This window comes from Mastomys coucha, unplaced genomic scaffold, assembly GCF_008632895.1.
Source record: "Mastomys coucha isolate ucsf_1 unplaced genomic scaffold, UCSF_Mcou_1 pScaffold17, whole genome shotgun sequence".
NCBI lineage: Eukaryota > Metazoa > Chordata > Mammalia > Rodentia > Muridae > Mastomys > Mastomys coucha.
In genome coordinates this window covers 26,767,487-26,790,613 of record NW_022196899.1, presented here as the reverse complement: position 1 = coordinate 26,790,613, position 23,127 = coordinate 26,767,487, and the positions used below count along the sequence as shown (strand labels likewise).

The 23,127-nt window shown below is 41.1% G+C and overlaps 1 protein-coding gene across 8 annotated transcripts in view; it reads left to right on the top strand.

Moving 5' to 3' along the window:
* Pex5l (peroxisomal biogenesis factor 5 like) overlaps positions 1-23,127 on the top strand; it is a 201,244-nt gene that overhangs the window by 44,792 nt on the left and 133,325 nt on the right. For 4 of the 8 annotated variants that reach the window (XM_031376590.1, XM_031376589.1, XM_031376587.1 and 1 more), the window contains exons 1-2: positions 14,944-15,824; positions 17,247-17,318. The exons of 3 other annotated variants lie outside the window; for them this stretch is intronic. In XM_031376590.1, coding sequence (XP_031232450.1) covers positions 15,732-15,824; positions 17,247-17,318 — 165 coding nt within the window. In that variant the 5' untranslated portion in view covers positions 14,944-15,731. Of the gene's footprint in view, positions 1-14,943; positions 15,825-17,246; positions 17,319-23,127 lie in introns of those variants that run through there. One more of the 8 variants, XM_031376588.1, reaches the window with a different exon arrangement.

The window sequence follows — 23,127 nt, the reverse complement described above, 5'->3', positions numbered from 1 at the left end:
GGTTTGTGTTGTTTATTTTCTTATGCTTGCCCCGCACCATCTGGTTATCTCTAGTGCTACCTGCCCTTTAAGGTAGCACTAGAGATACTGGAGCCTATACTTACTGTGATCCTGGTTGTGTCAGAACTCCTCAGAGTCAAGCTGTCTCTGTGATCCTGTGATTCTGGGATCCTGTGATCCTGGGCTTGTTAGAGCACCGGGAGTGGGGCTTCCTCTGTGTGTTGTGGGACTGGCTGCGGAGCCTGTGCCCAAGGTCTGCTCAGGATACCAGCTCAGAGAGACCAGAAGGAACCAGAGCCACTGGGCTGGCGGAGTTCTTGTGTGCCTGGTCCCGCTGGTCCCAGTTACTCCAGGTGTTGGGACAGATGTTGTGTCCTCCTCACCTCTGATCCTGGGCGTGTCAGGTCGGCTGGGAGTAGAGCTTCCTCTGGGTGTTGAGGGACGGCTGTGTAGCTTGTGCCCAAGGTCTCTGATCCTGGGTGTGTTAGAGCACCTGGGTGTGGAGCTTCCTCTGGGTGTTGAGGGACTGGCTGTGGAGCTTATGCCCAAGGTCTGCTCAGGACACCAGCCCAGAGAGACTAGCATAAGTTTGTTTTGATAATGACATTTTGCTGATTTTTAAGCAAAATAACTTCCAAACTAACACAAGGATTGTATTCAATTTTACTTCTGTCTAATCACTCATTTACCAACACTGGCCTTTCTATGATTTCTGCAGACAGCTTCTGTCATGCTCTTCACTGGTGATTGGGCCCCTACACCTTGCTGCCTCATTTAGTTCCTAAAGTAGCTGGTAACAACAGGCACCTAGTGAGTGCTGAGCACATTCCTTCCTGTGGCACATTGTACATCCACTATCAACTGTTTTATCTTTGCTATGTATAAACAGAGTCTTGGGTTTAACAACTTTTTAAGAAGTGCAACTATTAGGAAATTCTAATTTTAACAAATGCAGGGAACAGTGTTCGCATCAACTTGAAAACATTTGAATTCATGATATTGCATATATTGCAACTGCTTTTTATTTTTGAAAAAAAAAAAAAAACAGTCTCAAAGTCATGGTCCTCTGGCTTCCTCCTCCCAAGTGCAGGGATTACAGTCATGAATCTAGATTGTTGAATATTTTTTGTTACATTTAGCTTTTTGCTTTAATTGACCATGACATTTTTTTCTTAACCACTACAAAATTACTAGGTAATTGACTTTCTGAGAATTAAAAAAAATAATAATAACATGGCACTGGCTATGTTAAAACCCAGCTGGCTCAAACCCTTGCAAATAGGAACGCTGCACTTAAAAGAGTCTAGATGAGAGGATCTGGACCAAACAAAGATTAAAACCAAGGCTAAGCGCCCAGACGGTGACGCAGACCACAGTTCTCCTCTTGATTTTCTCCAAAGCTGCTGTCTGTAGCTTTTTCTGTGTCCTTGATATTTTGAGCCATCCCTGAAACACACTGCTTTAAAAATACAGTTTGTGTTAGAAGACTTAACAAAGAGGTGGACTTTAAGCCAGGTAGCAAGGGAGCTAGCTCCCTGCAGGGGCATCCTCTGCAGCTCCTTGACCACAGCATCTGAGTCTGGTTCAGGAGGCTCTTTTGTGAGGTTGAAGGTGGGAGTTTGGTGGAGCTGGAATGCTTCATGTTATGTGGTTCAGACTCACAAGAAAGCAAGGCATCAATGGAAATTCTGATGTGTCCGTGGACGGCAGCTGAGCCATCCAGGGGCGTCTTAAAATAAAATTCTGCTGGGTTCCCTCAGGAGAGCTCTCTGAGTTGACACAGCAAGGCAGCTTCTCACCAAGTTCTATTTTTAAATCCCAGTTTAAAAAAAAATAGTCTTTTAACTTCAAGATTGAGTTTCTAAGCCATCTTCCATGAGTCTTGCCATCTTGCCAGAAAGATCATTTGGTCGTCATACACTGTGAATGCAACCTGTTAAAATGAAGAGGAAAAAAAAAAAGGAGGAAAAGTCAGGAGACAAAGGTAAAGGCAGGGAAGGTAGGATGAAGTGAGGGAAGAAAAGGCAGGAAATACTCACAGGATGTAATTAAGCATACCAAGAAGCGTTCTGGGCTGAGGAGAACCAAGAAGCGTTCTGGGCTGAGGAGATGGCTTAGTCAGTAAGGGCTGCCCCTCAGCACACTGAGTTTAGACCTCAGAACTCACTTGGAGGTGAGGCAGAGGATCCTAAGGGCTTGCTGGTCACCCAGGCCAGCCTACCTGGTGAGTTCCAGACCATTATAAAACCTTGCCTCAAAAAAAGAAAGAGTGGATAGTGCCTGCAAAATGTCATCTATGGTTCATTTCTAAGGGTGGCACAGACACCTGCTTACGTACCCACACACACTAATGAACATGCACGCTCATTCATATACATACATAAAGAGGACCTATTCTGAATACTTGATGTGGGTTTGCCTCCTCAGCAACTCATGAAGACAAAGTTTGTTATTGTTCCCAAATGAAGAAACCTGGACCTGAAGGGTCAATCATTCATGCAAAGCCATGAAGCCAGTACAAGGCAGAGCTGGCTTTGAACCAAGCAGCCTGATCCTAGAAATAGACCTCTCACCTGCTCCAGTGTTTCCAAGTCAGATATTTATTCTAAAAGATGCCTAAAGGTGTCTTTTTACACTTTCTTCTTCCTTCTTTCCTTTCTTTTCTTTTTTCTTTTTCTATTTTAATTTCCACATGATCAATTCTTTATTGTGCAGCTCTAACTTTTGCTTGACAAAATCATGCCAGAGGTGGCAGTAAGCTGAAATGCATCTCATTTTCATAGTTAGGAAGCCTTAGATCTTGATGCTCTCTCTGCCACAAATAGACCATGTGACCTTGGATATTATCCTGGAAAAATTACTAAATTTTTAGAACTTTATATTTCCTCCTTTGAACCCAGGGAAATTACAAATAAACTAATAGTATCACAAAAAATAAATATGATAAGATATACAGTCTCCACGGTAGCACATAGCAAACCGTCCTTCCCAAGGGACAATTACAAGATGGAAATGTTTAACAGTCATCACATTTTATCATCTTTGTATAAAGTTGTATATAACTGTATGGAGCACACTCTTGAGAGAGTCCCTCTGAGTGGTGCCTACTGGCTCCACTATCTATGATGAGGTTTTTACTGTCAGCTTGACCCAATCTACAATACCCAGGAAGTTGATGAGTTGCCTAGGTCAGGTTGGTCTGTTGGGGATAATCTGACCACATCAATTGAGGTGAGAAGACCCAGTCACGGTGGGTGGGTGGCACCATCCCTTAGGCAGGGGGTCCTGCAGCAAGCTAGCTGAGAGCTACCTGCATTAGTTCATCATTCCCTGCTCTGACTACTACCTCAAGTCCCTTTTAGCTTGGCTTCCACATAGCAATAGTCTGCAGCACCGAACTGTGTAGCAAACAAACCGTTCTCCATTAAGTTGCTCTTGACAGGGTATTTTTCTTAAAGTTTTTGCCGTTTTATGTCACTTTCTGTATATGGGTTTGTGTGGTCCACAGAGTCCAGAAGTTGGCACTGAATCCCTTGGGTCTAGAGTTATAGAAGATGTGAGCTGACTTGTGGGTTCTAGGAATCAAACCCGGGTCCTCTAGAAGAGCAGCCTCTGCTCTAACCACTGAACAATCTTTCCATCCTTTGTCAGCATATTTTATGGCAGCAACAGGACATGAGACCAGGACACTGTCTACTTCTGCGCAGCCATTGCATCCCCCCCACCTCGAGAATTAGACCTACCGTGATGACCACAATACACCCATCTTCTCCTTCTACCCCACCAGATATTCCCAAGATAGCTGCTAAACACCACAAAGCAGTGGTGAGCAGGTCCCACCAAGCCCGGATTCCCACTTTCCCACTGCAGGCTTGCTTGCTTCCTTTCTTCATATTCTTCCTTTTTTCTTTCTTTCTTTCTTTCTTCCTTTCTTCTTGTTTGACCTAAAATTGATTCCTCTTCCCTTCACAAGTGGGGAGCCAAAGCCTGGACCAGCAGTAGATAAATGCAGCTAAGTGGGTTTGTAGTGAGGCAGAGTCTAAGAAAGGCACCAGTGAGGTCCATCCAAGTGCCATGTCTGTCCAGGAGTGGGCAGGGAACAGCTCCAGGAGAACAGTGCTCTGGACCATGGGATCTGATGTTAGGAGAACGTGGAGAGAAGACTGGATGCCCTTGGTTAGGTTCCCTGTGCTTTCTAAAAGAGTGGCTCGTGAGGGGGCAGCAGCAATTTAATGTAGGAGTGTCCACAGCAACTCAAATCTCCCACAAGCATAAGAGTGGTGTGTTGACCTACCTGGTCACCTCCAAAAGTGACTGCAGGGTTGAGGTCAACAGTATATATAGAATCCTTTGGCTTGTAGCCTGGAAAACTTGCATTTCTGCCATGCCCCACCCTGTGGTTCTTCTGAAGCATCTCGGGATGTCATTCATCTATTTCTGTCTTATTGACAGCACATTTGACCTAGGAGTTTGTGGAGACCAAAGCTGCATGAGCTGTGCATGGGCTACATTGGTACGCTAAGAAGGAAAGATGAAAACGAGAGTGTTCTACTATGGCTCTCAGTGCCTTATTTCCCACAGCACTTACAGGACAGAGGAAGTGACTTGGGAGGATCTGGAACTATTTTCAACTCCAAAAGGACCTCAGAACCCAGGCAGCCCTGGGTTTCACTGTCTACATTGTTGATAAACAGAAGGCTCATTTTTTTTTCACCCAAAGATGACAAAGCAGTTAGGAACAGAAAACCAACAGACCCGAAATTGATTCTGTGTTCTACCACTTTACAGATGGACAAATTACTTTCTTCTTTTAAAATACTCTCCCTCAGCTAAAAATAAAGGGGCCAGTATCTTCCTTCATGAAATTGCCTATGAGCAGCATAGGCTCCAGACCAAACACAATGTTTATGAACTCTACAGCATTATAATTCAGACATGTGCTAAGTAGCACTGCACAGTTACTAGGAAATTAGTTGGATAATTTTTTTACAGGGCTTATCATGAAACTTTCCAACAGAATCTAAATGAGATAAACTGCCTTTGTTTAGCATTATTGGAAAGGGGGGAAGATGTAAAGCGTGATGACTCTTAGGTGCATGTTCACATTAAGTCTGAGGCAAGCTATCCAAGGTCTCTCACTGTCATCACACACTGGCCTGCCTGTCAGTCCCCTGTTCCTGTCTCAGTTCTCCTCTAGGGAAAACTGATTAACAGGCTGTGGACTAAATAGGTAGAATTTGCCTTCTAGACCAGCAAACAAAATTTCAAAGCTTCTAGTAAAAAGAAATAGTGTGGAAAGAAAAGGAAGGAAGGAGGAAAGGAAGGAAGCAAGAAAGGAAGGAAGAAAGAAAGGGAAAAGGAGGGAGGGACAGGGGGAGGGACAGAGGGAGGGAGGGAAGGAGGGAGGGAGGAAGAAAAGCTGGCTTTTGCTGGGTGATTGCTCTATCAGACCTTGGGAGAAAGGCTGCCTCTTTCTATCATGTTGGTGGCTTCAAACATTTGCCTTGGTGCTACATAGACACAGAGCCAACTGCAGACCTCCAAAACAGCTTGTGTATATACATTGCACATATTGTCATTTGCTGTATTAGGAAAAAAAAAACAGTAGAATTTAACCATTTATTAAAACTTGCTAAAAAAAACCAATAACAATAATAATACATTTATTGTTTTGAGGGGGGAAAAAAACCACTCCACTGGCAAAGAAGTTTCAGTAAGAGACACAGCCTTGGTTTATGCTGTTGCAAATCCTCTAAAAACAGAGCTTCGAAGGAAAATGGACTCTCCTGTCTGGTTCTGCATCTAAACTCTTACTGTCTGCCTTCTCCTTTGAAATATAAGAAAATTCATCTTTAGACAGTGTACTGTTTCAATGTATATTGATGGCTTTCACAATAATTATGTATGTTCTCTGCTGCCTCAGTAAAATGTGATTAATATTACTTAACAGTGACATCTGAATCTGTACCAGTAAACCATGTCCTTAGTTTAAAAATCTTTTGTTGCCTTGCATTTTGAATGGCTCTTAACTTATTTGTAATTTTGAAGACATGTAGGGTATTGGTCACTTGGAACTATTCATTGGTTCATATCATCTACGTTGTTCTGTTTCATTATACAACATCAAAACACACTCATTAAGATTGCCATTGGGCTCATGTGAAACCTCTTCAGCTGTTGCAAAGGTACAACATACATATAAGACCTTACCTGTATATAAATATCGTAGTATGAAAGCATTTCTAAATAACTTTTCTGTGATGGTATTAGGAAACAAGAGGCATGGCTGGTGAGATGCTTGGCATCTCTTGCCATGCAAACCTGGCAACTCCAGAATCTACAGTGTAAGGGAGAACTGACTCCCAAAGTTGTCTTCGAGCCAGACACATACACATTAGTGCAAACATGCCTGTGCACGCATACACATACACAAATAATAAACACATTTTAATGTAAAAAATGAAACAAATGTTAGGAAAAGTTAGAGTAATGGGTGATACCTTCCGTTTGTTGTACAGTAAAGTGTTCATCGAAAGCACATTTATTAAGCATCTATATGCAAACCAGGCATTGTAGTACACACCTGCATTTTGGGAACAAAAGGAGAAGGATCTTAAATTGCTGCCCAGCCTGTGTAGATAAGATCCTAGTTCAAAACAAAACAAACTTTCAAAACCCAAGAAAATCAAAGAACCCCTAAGGTGGCAGAGGCACACTGAAGTTTTTACTCCTCATTCCCATCAGAAGTTGTTACTTTGTCATTTTTAAACGTTTTTCCATTGGGACATGGAGTGGCCATGTGATTCTCATTAAAACCTTCTTTAGTTTGCCCTGAAGGCCCTTCATTCACCTGCCCAGGACCACTTTACAAACTGGCAGGAGTGTGCAGATGTCGTGAAAACTGGTATCTGTCTCCAAATTGGCATCCATACTGACCATGGGGCAGTCATTCTGTCTTTCAGTACTAAATCAATGTCACTCGCTTGGGGGGATTAATCAGAGACTGAAGCAAGTGTCTTCCAGGTAGCACTCAGTGTTCTCGGGTGAATCTCAGCCTCAAGTACTCTGTTCTATACTATTCAAGTGTTTCTCACAGCCACTCTAGAATTTAAAAAAATATTTTATTTAATACTTATACATGCATGTAATATATTTAGATCTAATCCCAATATATCCCATTCTTTCCCTTCCACCCCCTCTATTCACACACACACACACACACACACACACACACACACACCAATTTGTTGATCTCTCCCTACAACAACCACCAATGTAATAGTGAGTCCATTTAGTGCTGACTGTATGTGTGCAGCTGTGGGACCATCCTCACAAGTAATTACCGTCAGGGCCCAAATCCTTCCTTCAGCCTCTAGCAATTGCCAGTAGCTTTGGGTCAGTGGAGGCATGGCTTCCTGAGCCCCTCCCCATCCATACAAGTATCTGGCTGGCTTGGTCCTGTGCGTGTCTTATTGATGCAGGCAGAATCACCGTGAGTTCAGGTATGCAACTGTGCCATCAGGTCCAGCAAATACGGTTTTACTACAGACATCCCCTTACCCTGGCTTTTACCCTCTTTCTACCCACCTTCCATAATGTGTCTCTTGAATTTTGTGGCAGCCTCTCTGAGGGAAATACCTAAGATTTGGAATTGGATTCCTGAAGCATAACTGAAAAAGAAAAATGTAAAGATTGAATTTGTGGATAGAGGAATCGCAGAGACATCAGGAATGGTTGACCCTTGCTGTGGGTCATAGAGACAGCCCTTCAGAAGTTCTGAGAATGTGTATTTGGAGCTGAGTATTTTTCAGTGTTTTGATGGCAATGTGCAGTTGTATTAAATTATTTGTACCAAAAACTGTCCTCCAAGAAGCAAGAGCCACCCAATCAATGTCATGCAAGAAGATAAGATGAATGGCCTGTGGTCAAACAGGATCAAACTCAAGCGTTTCCTCATTGAACAGTTTTGTCCTCTGGCAAGTTAAGTGCAGGTGAAAGACCACAGGAACTATTTAGACTATTTAGAGCTAAGCTCTGCAGTGAGGCCTCAGTTCCCTTGAAACATGTTTGCAGATACACTAAAGTAAATATGCTGCCAATGAGTGCTCCTCCCCATGCACCCCAGCAGGTCATTGTCCCTACCCAGAAGCAGCACAGTAATCCTAGCCCCACCCCCAGCAGCAGTTTTGCATAACGAACTTGTTGCTCATGCCTCCCCCCAGTCACTTCACAATCCATCCTTTCAGATACTCTACAGCACAGTTTCACATTGTGTTTCTGAAAACAGGCTCACTCTGTTCCAACAAATAGATAAAAACAGGGAAAGTTGAACTATTGCTCATGGCTTTACAGAATGCAAATATGTTTGTTACTACTCAAAAACATCCCTGTTTGTCAAAGCTCTCTCCCTCAGGTTCTTTGTCTCATTAATTTATTTTCCTGAAAAAAATTATCTATTGCTACATCAAGAGAATTTCTAGGCTTACCCTCAGTCTATTTACTGAAATTCTGACCCTGACTTGAGAAAATGGAGACATTATATGCCTTATAAAGCCACTCTTGAAAAAGTATACTCGAAGTGATGAATTAAGTACATGTTTGTGAAATTAGTGTGTGATCAGCTACCTCTGACAAGCCTGTGTTCACAGGTTCCTAGCAGTCACATCCTGACCCTCTCAATGCCCCCAACCTTAATCCAGTCCTTTCCCAACTCTTAGCAAGAACAGACTGCTTACAGCACCAATCTGATGATGTTGCTCTCTGCTTGACTGAATCTAGCATCCCTAATTATCAAAGTGTCTGCAGGAAGCAAACTCTGTGCCTTTCTAACCTGAATTTGCCTCTGTAAACTCATCAGAAGCTTGACAGTCTGACAGTATGATGTGTTCTGTCCTGCACATGCTCACAATGATCTTTGCTACTCAAGTACACAATTCCTAAAGATCAATCCCTTTTTCCTAGAGCCAAGGATTCACAGAATACTTGAGGTCGTTTGCCAGCAATCTTTCCTTAAGTTACCTACTTTACCTTTCAGTAGAAGCTGCCATGCATTTACTCATTGCCTATGGCTAATATTTGCTACCTTTGTAATAACATACATAATTTGGATTTGGCTAAGTGTCCTCTAGGCTCTGAAACTTTCATTTCTTAACTGATTTTCACATTGCCTGTGGATAAAAAAGCTATCTGTGGCTTCAAAACTTTTTGATTTTGCACTTAGTGGCTTGGAAGAGCACACCCATCATTACCTAGAAGTGTACATTCATAAAGATGGACAGGAAGCTATACAAGCCCAGCCTTTAGGAATGTCTGTGACTTATGTGTAACAAGAACATTGTGAGCTTCTAAGCATTGTAGAAAAGGAATAAAGAAAAGAAGTCACTGGCAAACTGATGAAAGTGGCAGAGAATCACAGAGCTGAGCAGGATGCCTGGGTATCATAGTCATGGGAAGGCTTGTGGGGAGGGGAGGAGATGAATTGACCTTCATGAGAAACAGGAGCAGAGATTATTGTGAACTGTCACAGCTGAGTGCCTAGTATATGAAAATTAAAGAAAAATACGACCACTTCAAGCCCACTTTGGCCAAATAGAAGTGCTGATTGCAAGTCCTTCGTCACACAGCTTCCATCCGAAGGTACACAATGAACTTGGAGTTGGCCCTTGTCAGGAAAAAAATTCCATTATCAAGCTTGCATCAGCATGTCAAAAACCGGTGCTAGATTTGGGAAGCTATGAAACTAGAGAAATAGTGTCTCTAGCATATAGAACATTATTTTTATTAAAGCACTTCAGGTCTATTTCACAGTCTTAAATGCATAGCACAGTTGTTATAAAAAGACATCAGCAGCAGGTGTAGGAAGCCAGGTACTCCAGGGAGAAAAGAAAGGACTGGGCAGAGAGGCCAGAGGGTCAACACACCTGTGTTTGAGGAGGTGTCACATGGCTTCATGCCCAAGCAGAAATGCTATTGCAGGACATCACTACCATGTCTTCATTGTGAGTGTGGTTGTTCTTCTCATATTTCAAAGAAACAAGAGGGAGAGATTTCTCTTTTCTTGATTGTGAGGACTTTGGGGCTTAATGGGGGAGGAAGAGGATAGTATAGAATAATAAGGTTCACTTACTTTTTGGGATCTAAAATGCTAGGTCCACTCTCCAGGACTCCTTACCATCTTACACAAAGGACCACTGTGTTAGGTGGAGATGTGAAAAGGGACAACTTTATTTCTTCTCCCTTTGGAAATAGCATCAAGACCACATCACACCAGACACACAGATTACAATGTATAACTTCTCACTTACTGTGTCTTTCCAAGGCCGAAGTGTTTTCATTTATATCAATTGTGCTTATAGTTTCTAAAGAGCCTGTTTTTTTTTGTGGAGAAAAGAACCTTTTATATGAAAGATAATTGGAGTTAGAATTTTGTATAAAAGCACATCTGATTTCCTTGCCACTTTTTTGCGTGTCTCTTTGTTTGATTTAGGGGATAAGGGGAAGCTAAGAAATGCTTTCTTTATTGTCTTTAAAACCACATAGCACATGGCTGACTCTTACAGAATTGAAATTTCAAGCTTAAGTTTTGTTCCCTGCCTACTTGGCGTCAATGTGACACCCACATATTGTTCCTTAAAGCCAGTGTGCCCCCCAGGAGGTCACCAACTATTCTAGCTCTGTCCAGGAAGTGATCTTAACTGAGTACTTCCATATATCCCAGAGCATGAGATGAAGCCATTCGCTGCTTGTCATCTGTGGAGACACTAAGATCAAAGGCTTTAGGTTGGCAATTAGTATCCACTTGCACTGCCTATCAAAACACAGATTTGTGTCAGAGAGTAGAGTTGTTTGATCACTTGCTCTTGACTGAGATCTATAAAAATCCTAGCCCTTTGATCAGAATCCTCCTCTCTAATTCTAGGGATGAGACCTATCTCCAGCTCTTGGCTATAGGAATGCAGCTAACTATCTGATTTCCAAATCAAAACAATAACTTGCTAGAGAGAAGGAAAACCTGAGTTTTTAGGGCACCCACTTTGGAAGCTTGCTGAGTTGCAGGATTTTAAAAATAAACCTTAAAAGAAAGTGTAGAGATGTGAGAGCATATATTGTTCCTCAGAATAAGCATTGCAGCCAGGGGGCTGACAGGGGAGTAAGCAAGGAGCAGGAAAGGCTAGTGTAGAACCTGGATAATTTACTGTCATACTTTTGGAGAGCCACTTTAAAGAGAGAAAAGCCTAGACTAGCTGTGGTGTTGCATTCTTTATTCCCAGTACCCTGGACAAGGAGGTGGGCTGATTTCCATGACTTTGAGGTCAACCTGTTCTACATATCATATTCCAGACTAGCAAGGGCTACACAATGAGATAGTAAATATATATATCATGAAAACCCAGCATAAAAGACTGATTGCAAAACTATAAAACCTACTTCACGTCGTCATGGCCATGCCCTCATCAGCTACTACTAACTGTTTCCCTGTTAAAGTTAGCTTTAAAATAGAAAAGACTACTAAATTTGGGGGCCTATGCATGATTTTATTTGATGTCTTTGTCTTCTCTTCTTGCTTGGTAATACAGCTTCAGAAGGGAGTCCGTGGGCCATGTGTTTTGTTTGTTCATGATTGACCCAAAAGTAAAATAAAACAACAAATCCTGTGAGCACTCTGTTTTACCATAACATTGAGTGTATAGGTATACATACACACACACACACACACACACACACACACACACACACACACATACACAGAGAGAGAAACAAAGAGAGAGAGAGAGAGAGAGAGATTTCAGTCCACACACACAAACACACACACACTTTAGTTCCACATTTAACCCTCTACTATAAGTCTCTGTAACAATGACATTTTCACTTCCCCCATTTGAATGAAAACTCAGAGGTTTACCAGCTATCATTCCACGTCCATTTAAGAAGCCCACTAAAGACTTGGATCTGGGAGTGGGGTTGATAGATGTTAACCTTTCCACTTGGCAGAGACTGTCTGTCCTCCCTCGTTTCCTGATTGCTCTTCCCATCACTTCTTTGGCTGTCTCAGCAGTGTCCTCTGTGGCTATGCTGACACTGTGGACCTTAAAAAAGACAAAGGACATAGGACCAGAATCTTGTCAGATGGTGGAAGGCATGCTCAATGCAATAAGCAAACTCTGCATTTATGCCACCACCTCACACTACTCACCACAAGACCCAGAGACAAGAGCTAGGGCATGATGCTGTATGCTGAGCCTGACAAATACAGATGCTGATGTATGCGGCCAACCATTGAACTGAGCTCAGGGTCCCCAATGGAGGAGTTAGATGAAGGACTGAAGAAGCTGAAGGGGTTTACAACCCCATAGGAAGAGCAATATCAACCAACCAGATCCCCCAGAGCTCCCAGGGAATAAACCAGCAACCAAAGAGTACACATGGAGGCACTTTTCTGTAATGCCCTACAACAATTGCTTGGATCTCTGAAGCAACCAACTTTCGTTTCCTTTTTTGAATTATGAAATTATTTTTGCAGAAAACACAAGTTTAAAGAAAAAAGCATGGGTCACTCTCAATTCTTTTTCTTGGAAACATAACTTGTAGTTTTTAATAGAGAATCATTCAGTTTTTTTCCTCAAAGACTCCACACACAATTGTAAAAGAGAGTGGCTTTGTGAGAGAGGTCTTTGCTCCTGTTTTCTGACTCCTCCCAGACTCTCTCTGGTGTCTACGGCTTTTCACCTTTGCAGCGCTTTGCTTATTTTTCTTGAATTGTAAACGTGCTTAGGACTTTTATTTAAAGGCCAGCTGGGAGCATTGTGACTGTCCTGATAAGCTTTCATTGACTCCTTTGTCTTTCATCCAGCCCTTTGTATCTTAGCTTTCCTAAGAAATAATACGTCCTCTGTCCATCTTCACTCTCAAGACTAGTGTGCCCCATCACAGCATCTGTCATCTTAGCTTCTCTTCCTACTCGTGGATGACTTCTGATACCTCACTCAGGGAAAGGTCACAGATCATATCCTCTCCTCCTGATTCCCTCTGAAACCTTTTAATGTGCTCTCTTCTCTTGCTTCATTTTAAAGTATAGTCATCCTCTGGCCTTCTGAGTTGAGTTCTCACCTCTTCTGTCTCATGAGCTTATACACTCCTGCCATTCTCTGACCCCATCCATCTGTATGTGGAGCCCCATCCCTCTTCTTAGGTACAGACACATGGCTAAATGGTCAACTAGGTATTTATACTTGGCAGAATTTTCCAAAGGCACTACTGCCCAGTGGAGACCTTGTGTGCTCACTGTCTTCCCTACCCTTTCTGTTTGATATCAATTCAACCTGCTCCAGGGGTGTTCATCAATTCAGTAACCACCTTGCCTGTGGTGGCTTTAGAAAAGCAAAGAACTTTGAATGAGTATAGACCATTCTTTCCAGTTTAACAGTGAAAAAAGGAGAACAAAACAATTACCTTTTAAGTGAAGGGAAACCTAAGCAATTTTGTAAGCAAAAAGAAGAATGGTGATAGGGAAGAAATTAAAGATGGGGGCACAGGAGGGTCAGACTTGAGACTGAGAGCCAAGATGGCAATGAGGAACTCTTATGTTTCTACCACTATATTGTTAATTCTACATGTGACTTTTGCTTTCATAAATTCATCATGAAGCAGTAACTAAATAATGATAAGCCATTTTTGAAGGTCTTATATGTAAATTCAAATTGACATCCATAGTTAGGCAAAACTTACAGTTAGGGGCAATTTATCCTTTTAGATAGACCAAGTGTTCCTTTTCCCTTTAAAACCCTTCTGTGTAAATTGCATTCCTTGTGATTATGAAGAATACTTTTAATTCAGTATACAAACAAGTAATGTCTTTTCATGTAAACTATTTTTAAAACCTTTTTTTCTTTTTTTGCTAATACTGGGGGGTTAAACCCAGAGCCTCATGCATGCTCTGTAAGTGGTTTACCACTGAGCTACATCCCCAGCCCCAAACTCTCAGCTTTTTTTTTTTAACTCATATTCTAAAATAAGCAAGTTACGTCATCTGTGGACTCCCTATAGCACTGCTTTCTGTTGCTATTGTTAGCTTTGTCCAGTCTTTTTCTATGGAATAATTTTCTTTTCCATGGTCATGATAACATTGTCATATAATTTCCCAAGTGTCATGATTTATTTAATTCGAATGAACAGATCTATTTTTCAATTCTACTCCTATGGAAGAAAGAATGAAGGGACAGAGAGGTAGTACATAGGGTAAAGGAGACAGGGTGGAAATCTGTGTAGGGTTGAGTTCCCAGATAGGCTTCTCCATCTCAAGGAAACCATAAATTTGATTGGATAGCATTTCAAAAGGTGTCAGCCTGAACGAAGAACTAGGCAATCTTGTTCCAAGCTAGATCAAACCCAGATAGAATCCAGAATGATGTCACTCGGAATGGTGGGGGAAGATAAGAGACACTGTGTTTGGAGTTTCAGACATAACAGCCAGCCTGGGCTGAAAGCTTTTTACAGGCAAGGAGACAATGTCAGCAAACCGTGACTATCATTTCTTCTTTCATTTCTCCACCTTGAGTCCTCTCATCCTTTTGTCTCCCGGACGCTAATGTTTTCTTCTCAGATGCACTTAGTGAAGAGTGCACAAAAGTGACCACAAGTAGTCAGCTTGAGAAGGCTGGGATGTGAGGGGCCTCACCTCCTTGCCTCAATTGAAACTCTCAGCTTCAGCATCTTACCAGAGCTGTGGGTGGAGCTCAGGACGTGCTTACACTGTGGCTTCCCCTCCCACATAAGCCCTGCCCCCTCACACTTGGACAGTGGGAAGATTAGCTTTCGTCCTCCTCCTAGTTCACTGCTCTGGCTGATGTGCAAGGTCTTGCAGAAGCCAGGGACTTGCGTTCTGGGCTTGGCAAAGTGCATAGGAAGAAGTCAGGGCTTCCCAGCTGGGAGGAGGGAGGAGAGCTGAAGATCCCTGCCTGGGCTGGCTCTGCTAAGCAAAGTGGGCAGCTCAGTACTTGAAAGAGGACTGTGCTCACTCGATCGCACTAGATATCAGTAAGTGGGTAACTGTATGGATTAAGGAAGGATGAGTGTCCCTGGGTCATGGGGTAGACTTGAAAATGTTGCTTGGTTCTAAGGGAAACTCGCAAGGCTGCTGGTTCTGTGTGCTTTCTGTGTCTTGTGGAGACTAGAAGATTAAGCACAAAAATCAGAACTCCAAATGGCAACTTCTACAGAGTAGAATCTTCCTCCTGACCCTCTTCCCTGGAAGTGTGCTACTGAATCAGACAGCTGGGATTAAGTGGGAAAAGTGAAACGTAATATTAACAGAAATTGCTACTTCTTAGTGTGTTCTGTATGTGCTGACATTGTTATATCTATTAGCAGTGAATGTCAGGAAAGTCCGAGCCAGGGCGTAAGTGGGCAAGTTGAGCTTTTATGACCAGGAGACATAGTCTATATGTAAGGGATTAAATACAAAATGTATGTTATAAATAATAGATAGGTTTCTAAAAAATCATTAAAGAGAGCAGCAGCCAGGAAGCATTAAAGTGCATGATACAAATTAGAAAAAGAAAATATCATATCCATGGCTCAAAAATTTCAGGATGTTTACAAAGTCAGAACAGTGATTCAAGAATACTTCAATTATTGTTGTACATTATTAATACTGTTGCCGGGCAAGATCTGTGGTTCTCTGGTCAGCAAGTTCTGGCAATGAAGCCACTGCCGCTGGTGCAAAGAATTCTGGGATGTCTGACAGTGAAATGGATGGAAGGACTCACATTCCATCTCTACTTAATGCCCTTTTGTCCAGAAATCGGGTCATGCAGATGAGCTACTTGGTACGTATACAGATCAATATTGGGAAAGGCGTTTCTGAGGGTTGTGTGGCAGAGGGACTCTAGATAGTGTCTCATAACAAACACTGGGCTGAGAGAACCCAGAAGCCAAGAGGCAGGAAGTCAGCTTGGCTCAAGCCAAACATGTTCATTTTCTTTTCCATCCATCTTGAAATGGAACCTCAAATGAGGACAAGAATAATAATTGAGAGGAACACTGTGACCATTTGTTCTGTCCTGAGTGTTGGAATTTATTAGTCTGTAGATGAAGTTGGAGTTTTTTATTTATGCATTTCAAAACTTGAAGTCTCTGGTCTCTACGCTACAGCAAATGACACAAAATAAGAGGTATATTTATGGGGTGGAAGAACTGTCAGAATTCATATTTTGAAATGTTATAAAGAGGAGAAAAAGACATTGTTCAGCGTAAAGAAGCCTTGTGTCATGACCACTGATATGCGGGACTCTGAGTCAGCATGAGTGTTCCTATGACCCCATAGACAGACATTTCAGAAATCTAATTCTCTTAATTCTAGTTTATGTGGATACTAAAGTGCCCTTTTGTTTTGTGTTTGTTTGGTTGGTTGTGGTTTTCACTTTGGACAACAGAAAACTGCATAATGACTTCTATCTACATTTGTCGTTGGTATGAAGGAGTCCTATTATACTTCTGATATTCCCACTGAGGAGAAGAAATGTTAGCATTATTCTGTAACAACTGTGATATGATGGTTATGGCTGGACTCCTCTCCCAACCTGAGAATTTGTGCTCATGAATTTTGCTGTAGGGCAGATGGGTAGAGAGCACTCATTAGGACTAGCCACAATGAAAAATGGGCTATACAACAAAAGGGCAATAAAGTGGGCCTGTAGATATGGCCTATATTCTTCCAACTTTATAAACTATCTAATTTTGAAATTACATCATGCTAAAAACTGCTTTTTATTTTCAATGTTACTATTTATGCAATTTATTGAAAGTTTGAGAGTTCATTATCTGAGTTATAAAATAGTTCTCTTATTCTTAAAAATATATAAGGCATTAAAAATATAATGTGTGATAGTTGACATTTTAAGAGTAGTATAATTCTAAATGAAGTTTCTGCTCTTGAGAAAAATGTGCTAAGAGTCTTCAGAGAACTGCTTATTTATCTCACAGTGTTAGAGAATTTTTGATGAAACTATGGAATAAAACAAAACATTGAGAAAGAACCAAAGGCATACTTTGGTCACAAGAGGCTAAGCAGGTAGAGTTGATGCATAGGTATAAGATGGTAGTATATAAGAGACTGATGTTAGGAATGATGCATTGTGGCTGCTGAAAGGGTTAAATGAGGAGATTTATCTTTAAGAATTATTAAGTAGGAATTAAGATATTATTAATGAAAAGAAACTAAATGATATTTAAAATTGTTCTTTCACAAGAAAAGTAAAGAACAAGGCTATGGAAAGCTAAGCAGTGATGAAGACCTCGAAATAATTGTTGATCAGAAGCAGGTAAGTGAGCACTCCATCTGCTTCCTGTTGTTTGTAGACTTTGACCTGGTAGCCCTCTGGGTTCAGAGCTTGTTCCTGACCACTGTTTTAGTCTGTCTAACTAGAACTGTTATTAATATAGATTTGGGGAGCATCAAAGTTTCCCTCATCTCTGCCCCACTGACTTGTGCATGATACCAACATATGTGTACTATGTATGAGAATAAATAAGAAAGCACAAAGCGAGAGAAGAGAACGGTGAGAATTCAATACAATGAGTCAAAATAGCATAATTAGACGGAGGGGAAAAAAGAAAAGTAGATCTTGGAAGCATAGTATCTTAAAGGTGAGAAACACTATTAGAGTGTATTCTGAAAGTATAATGAGGAAGAGGATAATCGGTGTGAAATTTGGAGAAATTTAAACTTAGATCTTGCCCAGTTTACTTTCTTGGCTTGTCCGCAGCAAGTGTCCAGATGATGATCTGAAATAAAAGTAAATTGCTTCATCATCACTAATGCTGCCCATCATTTGAAAAGCCTCTGGGTTGGACGTTATATTGGCCCATAAGGTTCGGTGAAAGTGGCTTAACAGAGCATACACAATGACTTAGCAGGGAGTGGATGGTCTCCAGCCAGGACGCTGACTTGGCATTACTCCTTAACATCTTTGTTAATTATCAAGGAGACAAGAGAACTGCCAGTCTATTTAACATACATGTGGCGCATAAAACCACTGTCAACAGAGTGGAAATTAAAATGTCTGAGCTGAGGAGGACATTAGAAAATGGCCAGTGACCTACAGATAGGCTGATGAATTTGGACAAATTCATCACCGTATATTTGGTTCTGCATCATGGTGATTACACTAAAGGAGTGTGCATGCATGTGTGTGGGGGTTTGACAAAAGAGGGACTGGCTGCCAAAAGGAAGCCATGAGAAATCAATGACTTAAGTCATGCTTATTAGAATGTTTAGGCCACCCCTTGCTGAGCAAAGCATTTCCATGAAAGTTCATGGAATATGGGCAGGCGCAGGAGGGCTTGCCACACTGCCTTGTTTCTTGGCCCACTGACCTTGTGCTCCTGCTGAAGACAGTAGGGTAGGGGGTGTGAGGGTCTGGCCTGCATTCTGCTACTCACTGCCAGATTGCCAGTTTAAATAATAAGGTATGTGGAGTGCCAGTTTGCAAGTCTGTTTTTTTTTTTTTAAATTATGCCAGATTAATTACTTGAGACATGCACTCTAAACCTCCCATAGTCTGTGATTCTGGTTAAGGAGTGGACTTATTTGACAGATAAACTACTACAGGCTGAGTGAGAACACCATGAGAAACACACACGCATGTGCATGGCCACAGACACACACACATGCACATACACACACACACACATGCACACACACACACATGCACACATACACACACACATGCACACATACACACATACACATACATATGCATATACACACATGCACACACACATACACATATGCATACATGCACATGCATGCACACACACACATATATACACATGCTTGCCATATACACACACACCTTCATCAAAATGAAGTTAGTTTTTATTTCTTGTTTTACTCATATAGAAATAAGTTCTTTTTTCCTTCTTTGTTATCTTTCTTTTAGTTTCTTCCTGCTTAATTTTTGCATTATAACGAACTGCTGTCATTCAGAAAACTGCAGACTTGCTTATTTTGATATTTCTGATGAAGAGCCCGAGGAAGTCCCCTTTATCTTCCCATGCTGTCTCTCCACAAAGGGATATTGTTGTGAACATGTACTTCCAGTGCTGTCGCATGAGCTAGTGCCATTCGGAGAGACCCAGCACTGCTAAGGCAATTGTGTTAAACCTTGTTTCAAAATGTGACAGATTAAAATATGTCACTTTAGGAGCTGGATGCTGGCCATGAAGAATTCCCCTTGCTTGGGAGGTTTGGGGGTTTGAGGTTTGAGCAAATCCCAGGCTAAGGCAATGACATGTTCCCACCCCGGACTAAAATATCAAGGAAAACACTAATTATTCTTTATAAAACTCTAAGACAATTATTCCTAAGATTAGGAGACCAACAATTAAGCATGTATGTGAGTATATGCATGTGTCAAATGCATTTCTCCAGAAACCCAATGTTGTTCTATACATATATATATGTGTATATACATATACATATATATGTATATATACACATATATAATGAAATTTTATATACATATAATGAAATTATAAATATATATATAATAAAATTTAAACTACGTCCTTGTATTCTAATCTTTATGCTTGATCTGTATCTTTAAAAACCACAAAGGAAGTTTGCCAACCTTCACAGAAGTCCAAGTAACTTTTCTAGTGACTGATGTCAAAAGAAAACCGAAGGAAGATAAATAAAATAATTCAAGTTTCATGATGGGCAGAGACTGATGTTCTCATTAAACCTGCCACTCGACTGCTGTCACTCCATGTGTGTTGTGGCAGCTGTATGCCAGTTCATCAGTCCAGTGATTCATAGGCCTTATGTTTCCACAGAGAGCCCACGGTCTTGCTTATATACGCACGTTAATAGCAGAAGCAGTGTGCAGGTTGTGGGCTCACCATCCTTAGATGCTGCTCTCAAAAGGGTAGTAGATGATGCTGCGCTGTTTTGATGTGGAAAAACAGAGTAAATTTTATAAATGTGAAAGGTTTTTCTTTTTGAAGGGCAATACTGTGCTGCTCCCTTTGTAGACGTTTCTTGGCAACTTTGACTCAGAATGCATATTGTAAAATTCAGAGGATTCTTAAGCTAGTACCCTAAACTAACAGGCAATATATGCTTATATTTTTATTTATACATATATACATACACACTCACATAGTCAATTTAAAGATGACTGTATTGAGTGGGGATCAGATTTTCCACCTGATATTCCCAAAGGTTTTAAGCCTCAAGCTGAAAAATAATGAAAATGAATATATTGCAATAAAATCTTAATGACCTTAAATTCTAAACATTTCCCATAAACACAATATATCTTTACTTAGTGAGTGCTGTATAGAAATCAATATTAAAAGAGAAATCACATATATATAAAGTGATTATAAATTATATACTATGTGTGCATATGTATCAGTTTTATCATCAAATTTTCTTCCTTCATTGGAGAAGACAAGAGTCTTGATTGGAAATTAGTCTTAAGTAAACACAAATTATTTCCTGAAATTACTGGTATTTCAGGAGTGAGACTGGATAAATTAGATGGGAAAGCACCTTTGCTAAGGAGTTTACAGCCTTAACTGTTTGAATAGTGAATCTGCTCTGTTTTGAGTTGCTGTTAACTCAAGATTTGCTGTATGTTGGGCTGTATGTGTGTTTATAGACTTTGTGTCTGGGATATTTTCAGATTTCAGGTAGACTTGAAGGAAGTAACAAAGACAAACATCAAGTACAGAATTTGTTCTTTTATAAAGGATTAGGAGCTACAGCTTTGAAGATTGCACAAAGGCATGGACAGTATGCTTGGATCTAGTTGGTTCTGGAACTCAAAGGCAGTTGACACTGTGTGTTTCTTGGTGCACTGGGTAAGGAAATTCAAGTACCACCCAGTTGCTAGGGAATGAATACATCAGGTCAGTACAGCAATCCTCCAGTCCCAGAAGCCTCAGATGTGCCTAAGAAGCGTGCTAGGTTACTTCTGCTGGTTTCAGATTACACTCTATGACCCAGAATCAGGAAATATAGCAATTGTAATTCTGAAAGAGGAAAAAGTATATGAGGCCAATACTAAACCTGATATTTAAGTAGTCATTAATTGGAAATCTCAAAACCAGAACCCATAGATACTCAATGCAATGGTACCTAAAAAGAAGATCACCACAGACATTCACAGCAATGGCACCTCAAAGACCCAAGCCTGCAGTTGGGTTAGATTCCCTGTGGTGGCCCTTTTTGGTCTTGAGCCACAAGAACTCAGGGTCCTTGTTTGTAAATCAGTGTCTTGTTCCATGGAAGGTTTATTTGAGGCAAAGCCTGTTGAAGACTCAGTAAGACATAGACTGTGTGGTTTGGATGAGCTAGTCAGCCCTGTGCACTCTCAGTCCCTCTAATTCAGCAAACTAGAACTTTGAGCCTAGAGTAATGGCTGACCTTTCCCAGAGTCACTAGCTTTGTACCAAGAACATTGAACGCCATAGCTTCCTGAAGTCATGGTCCAAATTCTCTTTATAGGTCATTACTGGTTGACCTATAAATTAGGTAAGAAATGATTTTGCCTTCCTGGTCTACTTACAGAAAATCATCACCTGAAAACTGTTATAGTTGAGCATGGTCTGTCTATTGCTCAGCCCTTACGGGGATACATTTCCCACAAACACTTGACTGTCTAGTTCCCTCTTGGCCTTTAGGGCATTTCAGAAAAGAAAGGTTCTTCCAAAAAAACAAACAAATAAACAAAATGAATGACATGGACAGAATGAAAACTGTAAGGTGGCTATTAAAACACTTGCCTTTTGCTGGGCGGTGGTGGCGCACACCTTTAATCCCAGCACTTGGGAGGCAGAGGCAGGTGGATTTCTGAGTTCAAGGCCAGCCTGGTCTAAACAGTGAGTTCCAGGACAGCCAAGGCTACACAGAGAAACCCTGTCTCGAAAAAACCAAAACAACAACAACAACAACAACAACAACAACAACAACAAAAAAGACACTCGCCTTTTCTCCTGAGCCTCCAAGGGAGGACTTTAGCACATGAGAAACAAGGTAATGCATGTCTTACCTAGTCAGAAACCTTCCCCAATCTCTTTAAAACCTATAAAAGAATCCTGATCAGGAAGTAAGTCATATCAGAACTATTTTTCTAAAGAAAAAGAAGAGCCAAAGTAGAATTTCCCCTTGTACCTCCAACAACCACAAGCCTTTCAGTAGGATTGCAACCCTGCCCTGTCCTAGTGGCTCTGTGAAAATGGATTGGATCAGGGAGATCAAGGCTGGTTGGTGTCAAATAAAAGTGAAAGAGCAAGGCCCAGCTTCCTTGTGGTGCTAACAGATAGCTTGTCCTACCACCAGCTGACTCAAGCCTTGGACTCATAAATAGTAAAACGAGGAGGGAATGTGTGTCACTGTCCTTTGTACTCAGCGCCATCTGGACAGTACTTTCTTGGCCATATCAGTATGGTGGCTTAATTTATATATAATTCATACCCCATTTGCTTCTGAGGGTTCCAAAGTACCAGAGCCTGTTTCCTGGGACCACAAGCTACAGTTTCTCTGGTGCCTTCTTGGAATTCTGTACATGGTCATAAAGAAGAGAGGACCCCCTCCTCTTTCACCTGCTCAGCCTAGAGAGCCTGAAGCAGGGGACTCTGGCACACTTGGAGAACTCAGCACCCCTTGCAGCTGTGATGCCCTGATTAAGTTCACAGTAGGCATAAGCTCATTAGCAATTTCCTCACAAAAGACTGATCAATGAGAAGTGGCTTCATAAAAAGAAGGCAGATTATGTGTACGCATGAGCATAAACAAAGAGTCATTTCTATAGACCAATCAAGTCCATCTTTTCTGCCGTAATTTATCATCAACAAATATTGTAAATGAAGAGCCACTTTTTCCATTAGGTTAAACATAAAATTTCTGGAATGAAGACACGATGACCCTGTATTTATTGTCTTCCCAAATAGTCTCACATATATCAGGGACTCAAAAGCTAACCCTAAAGATTTGATACCGCAAGGGGAAGAGCCACAGTAGCACACAATGTCCTTACAAACACACATCATAAACTATTTCTTTTTTTTTTTAACTAACATATCAGTTTATTTTTCTTTCTTTTTTTTTTTTAGATATTTTCT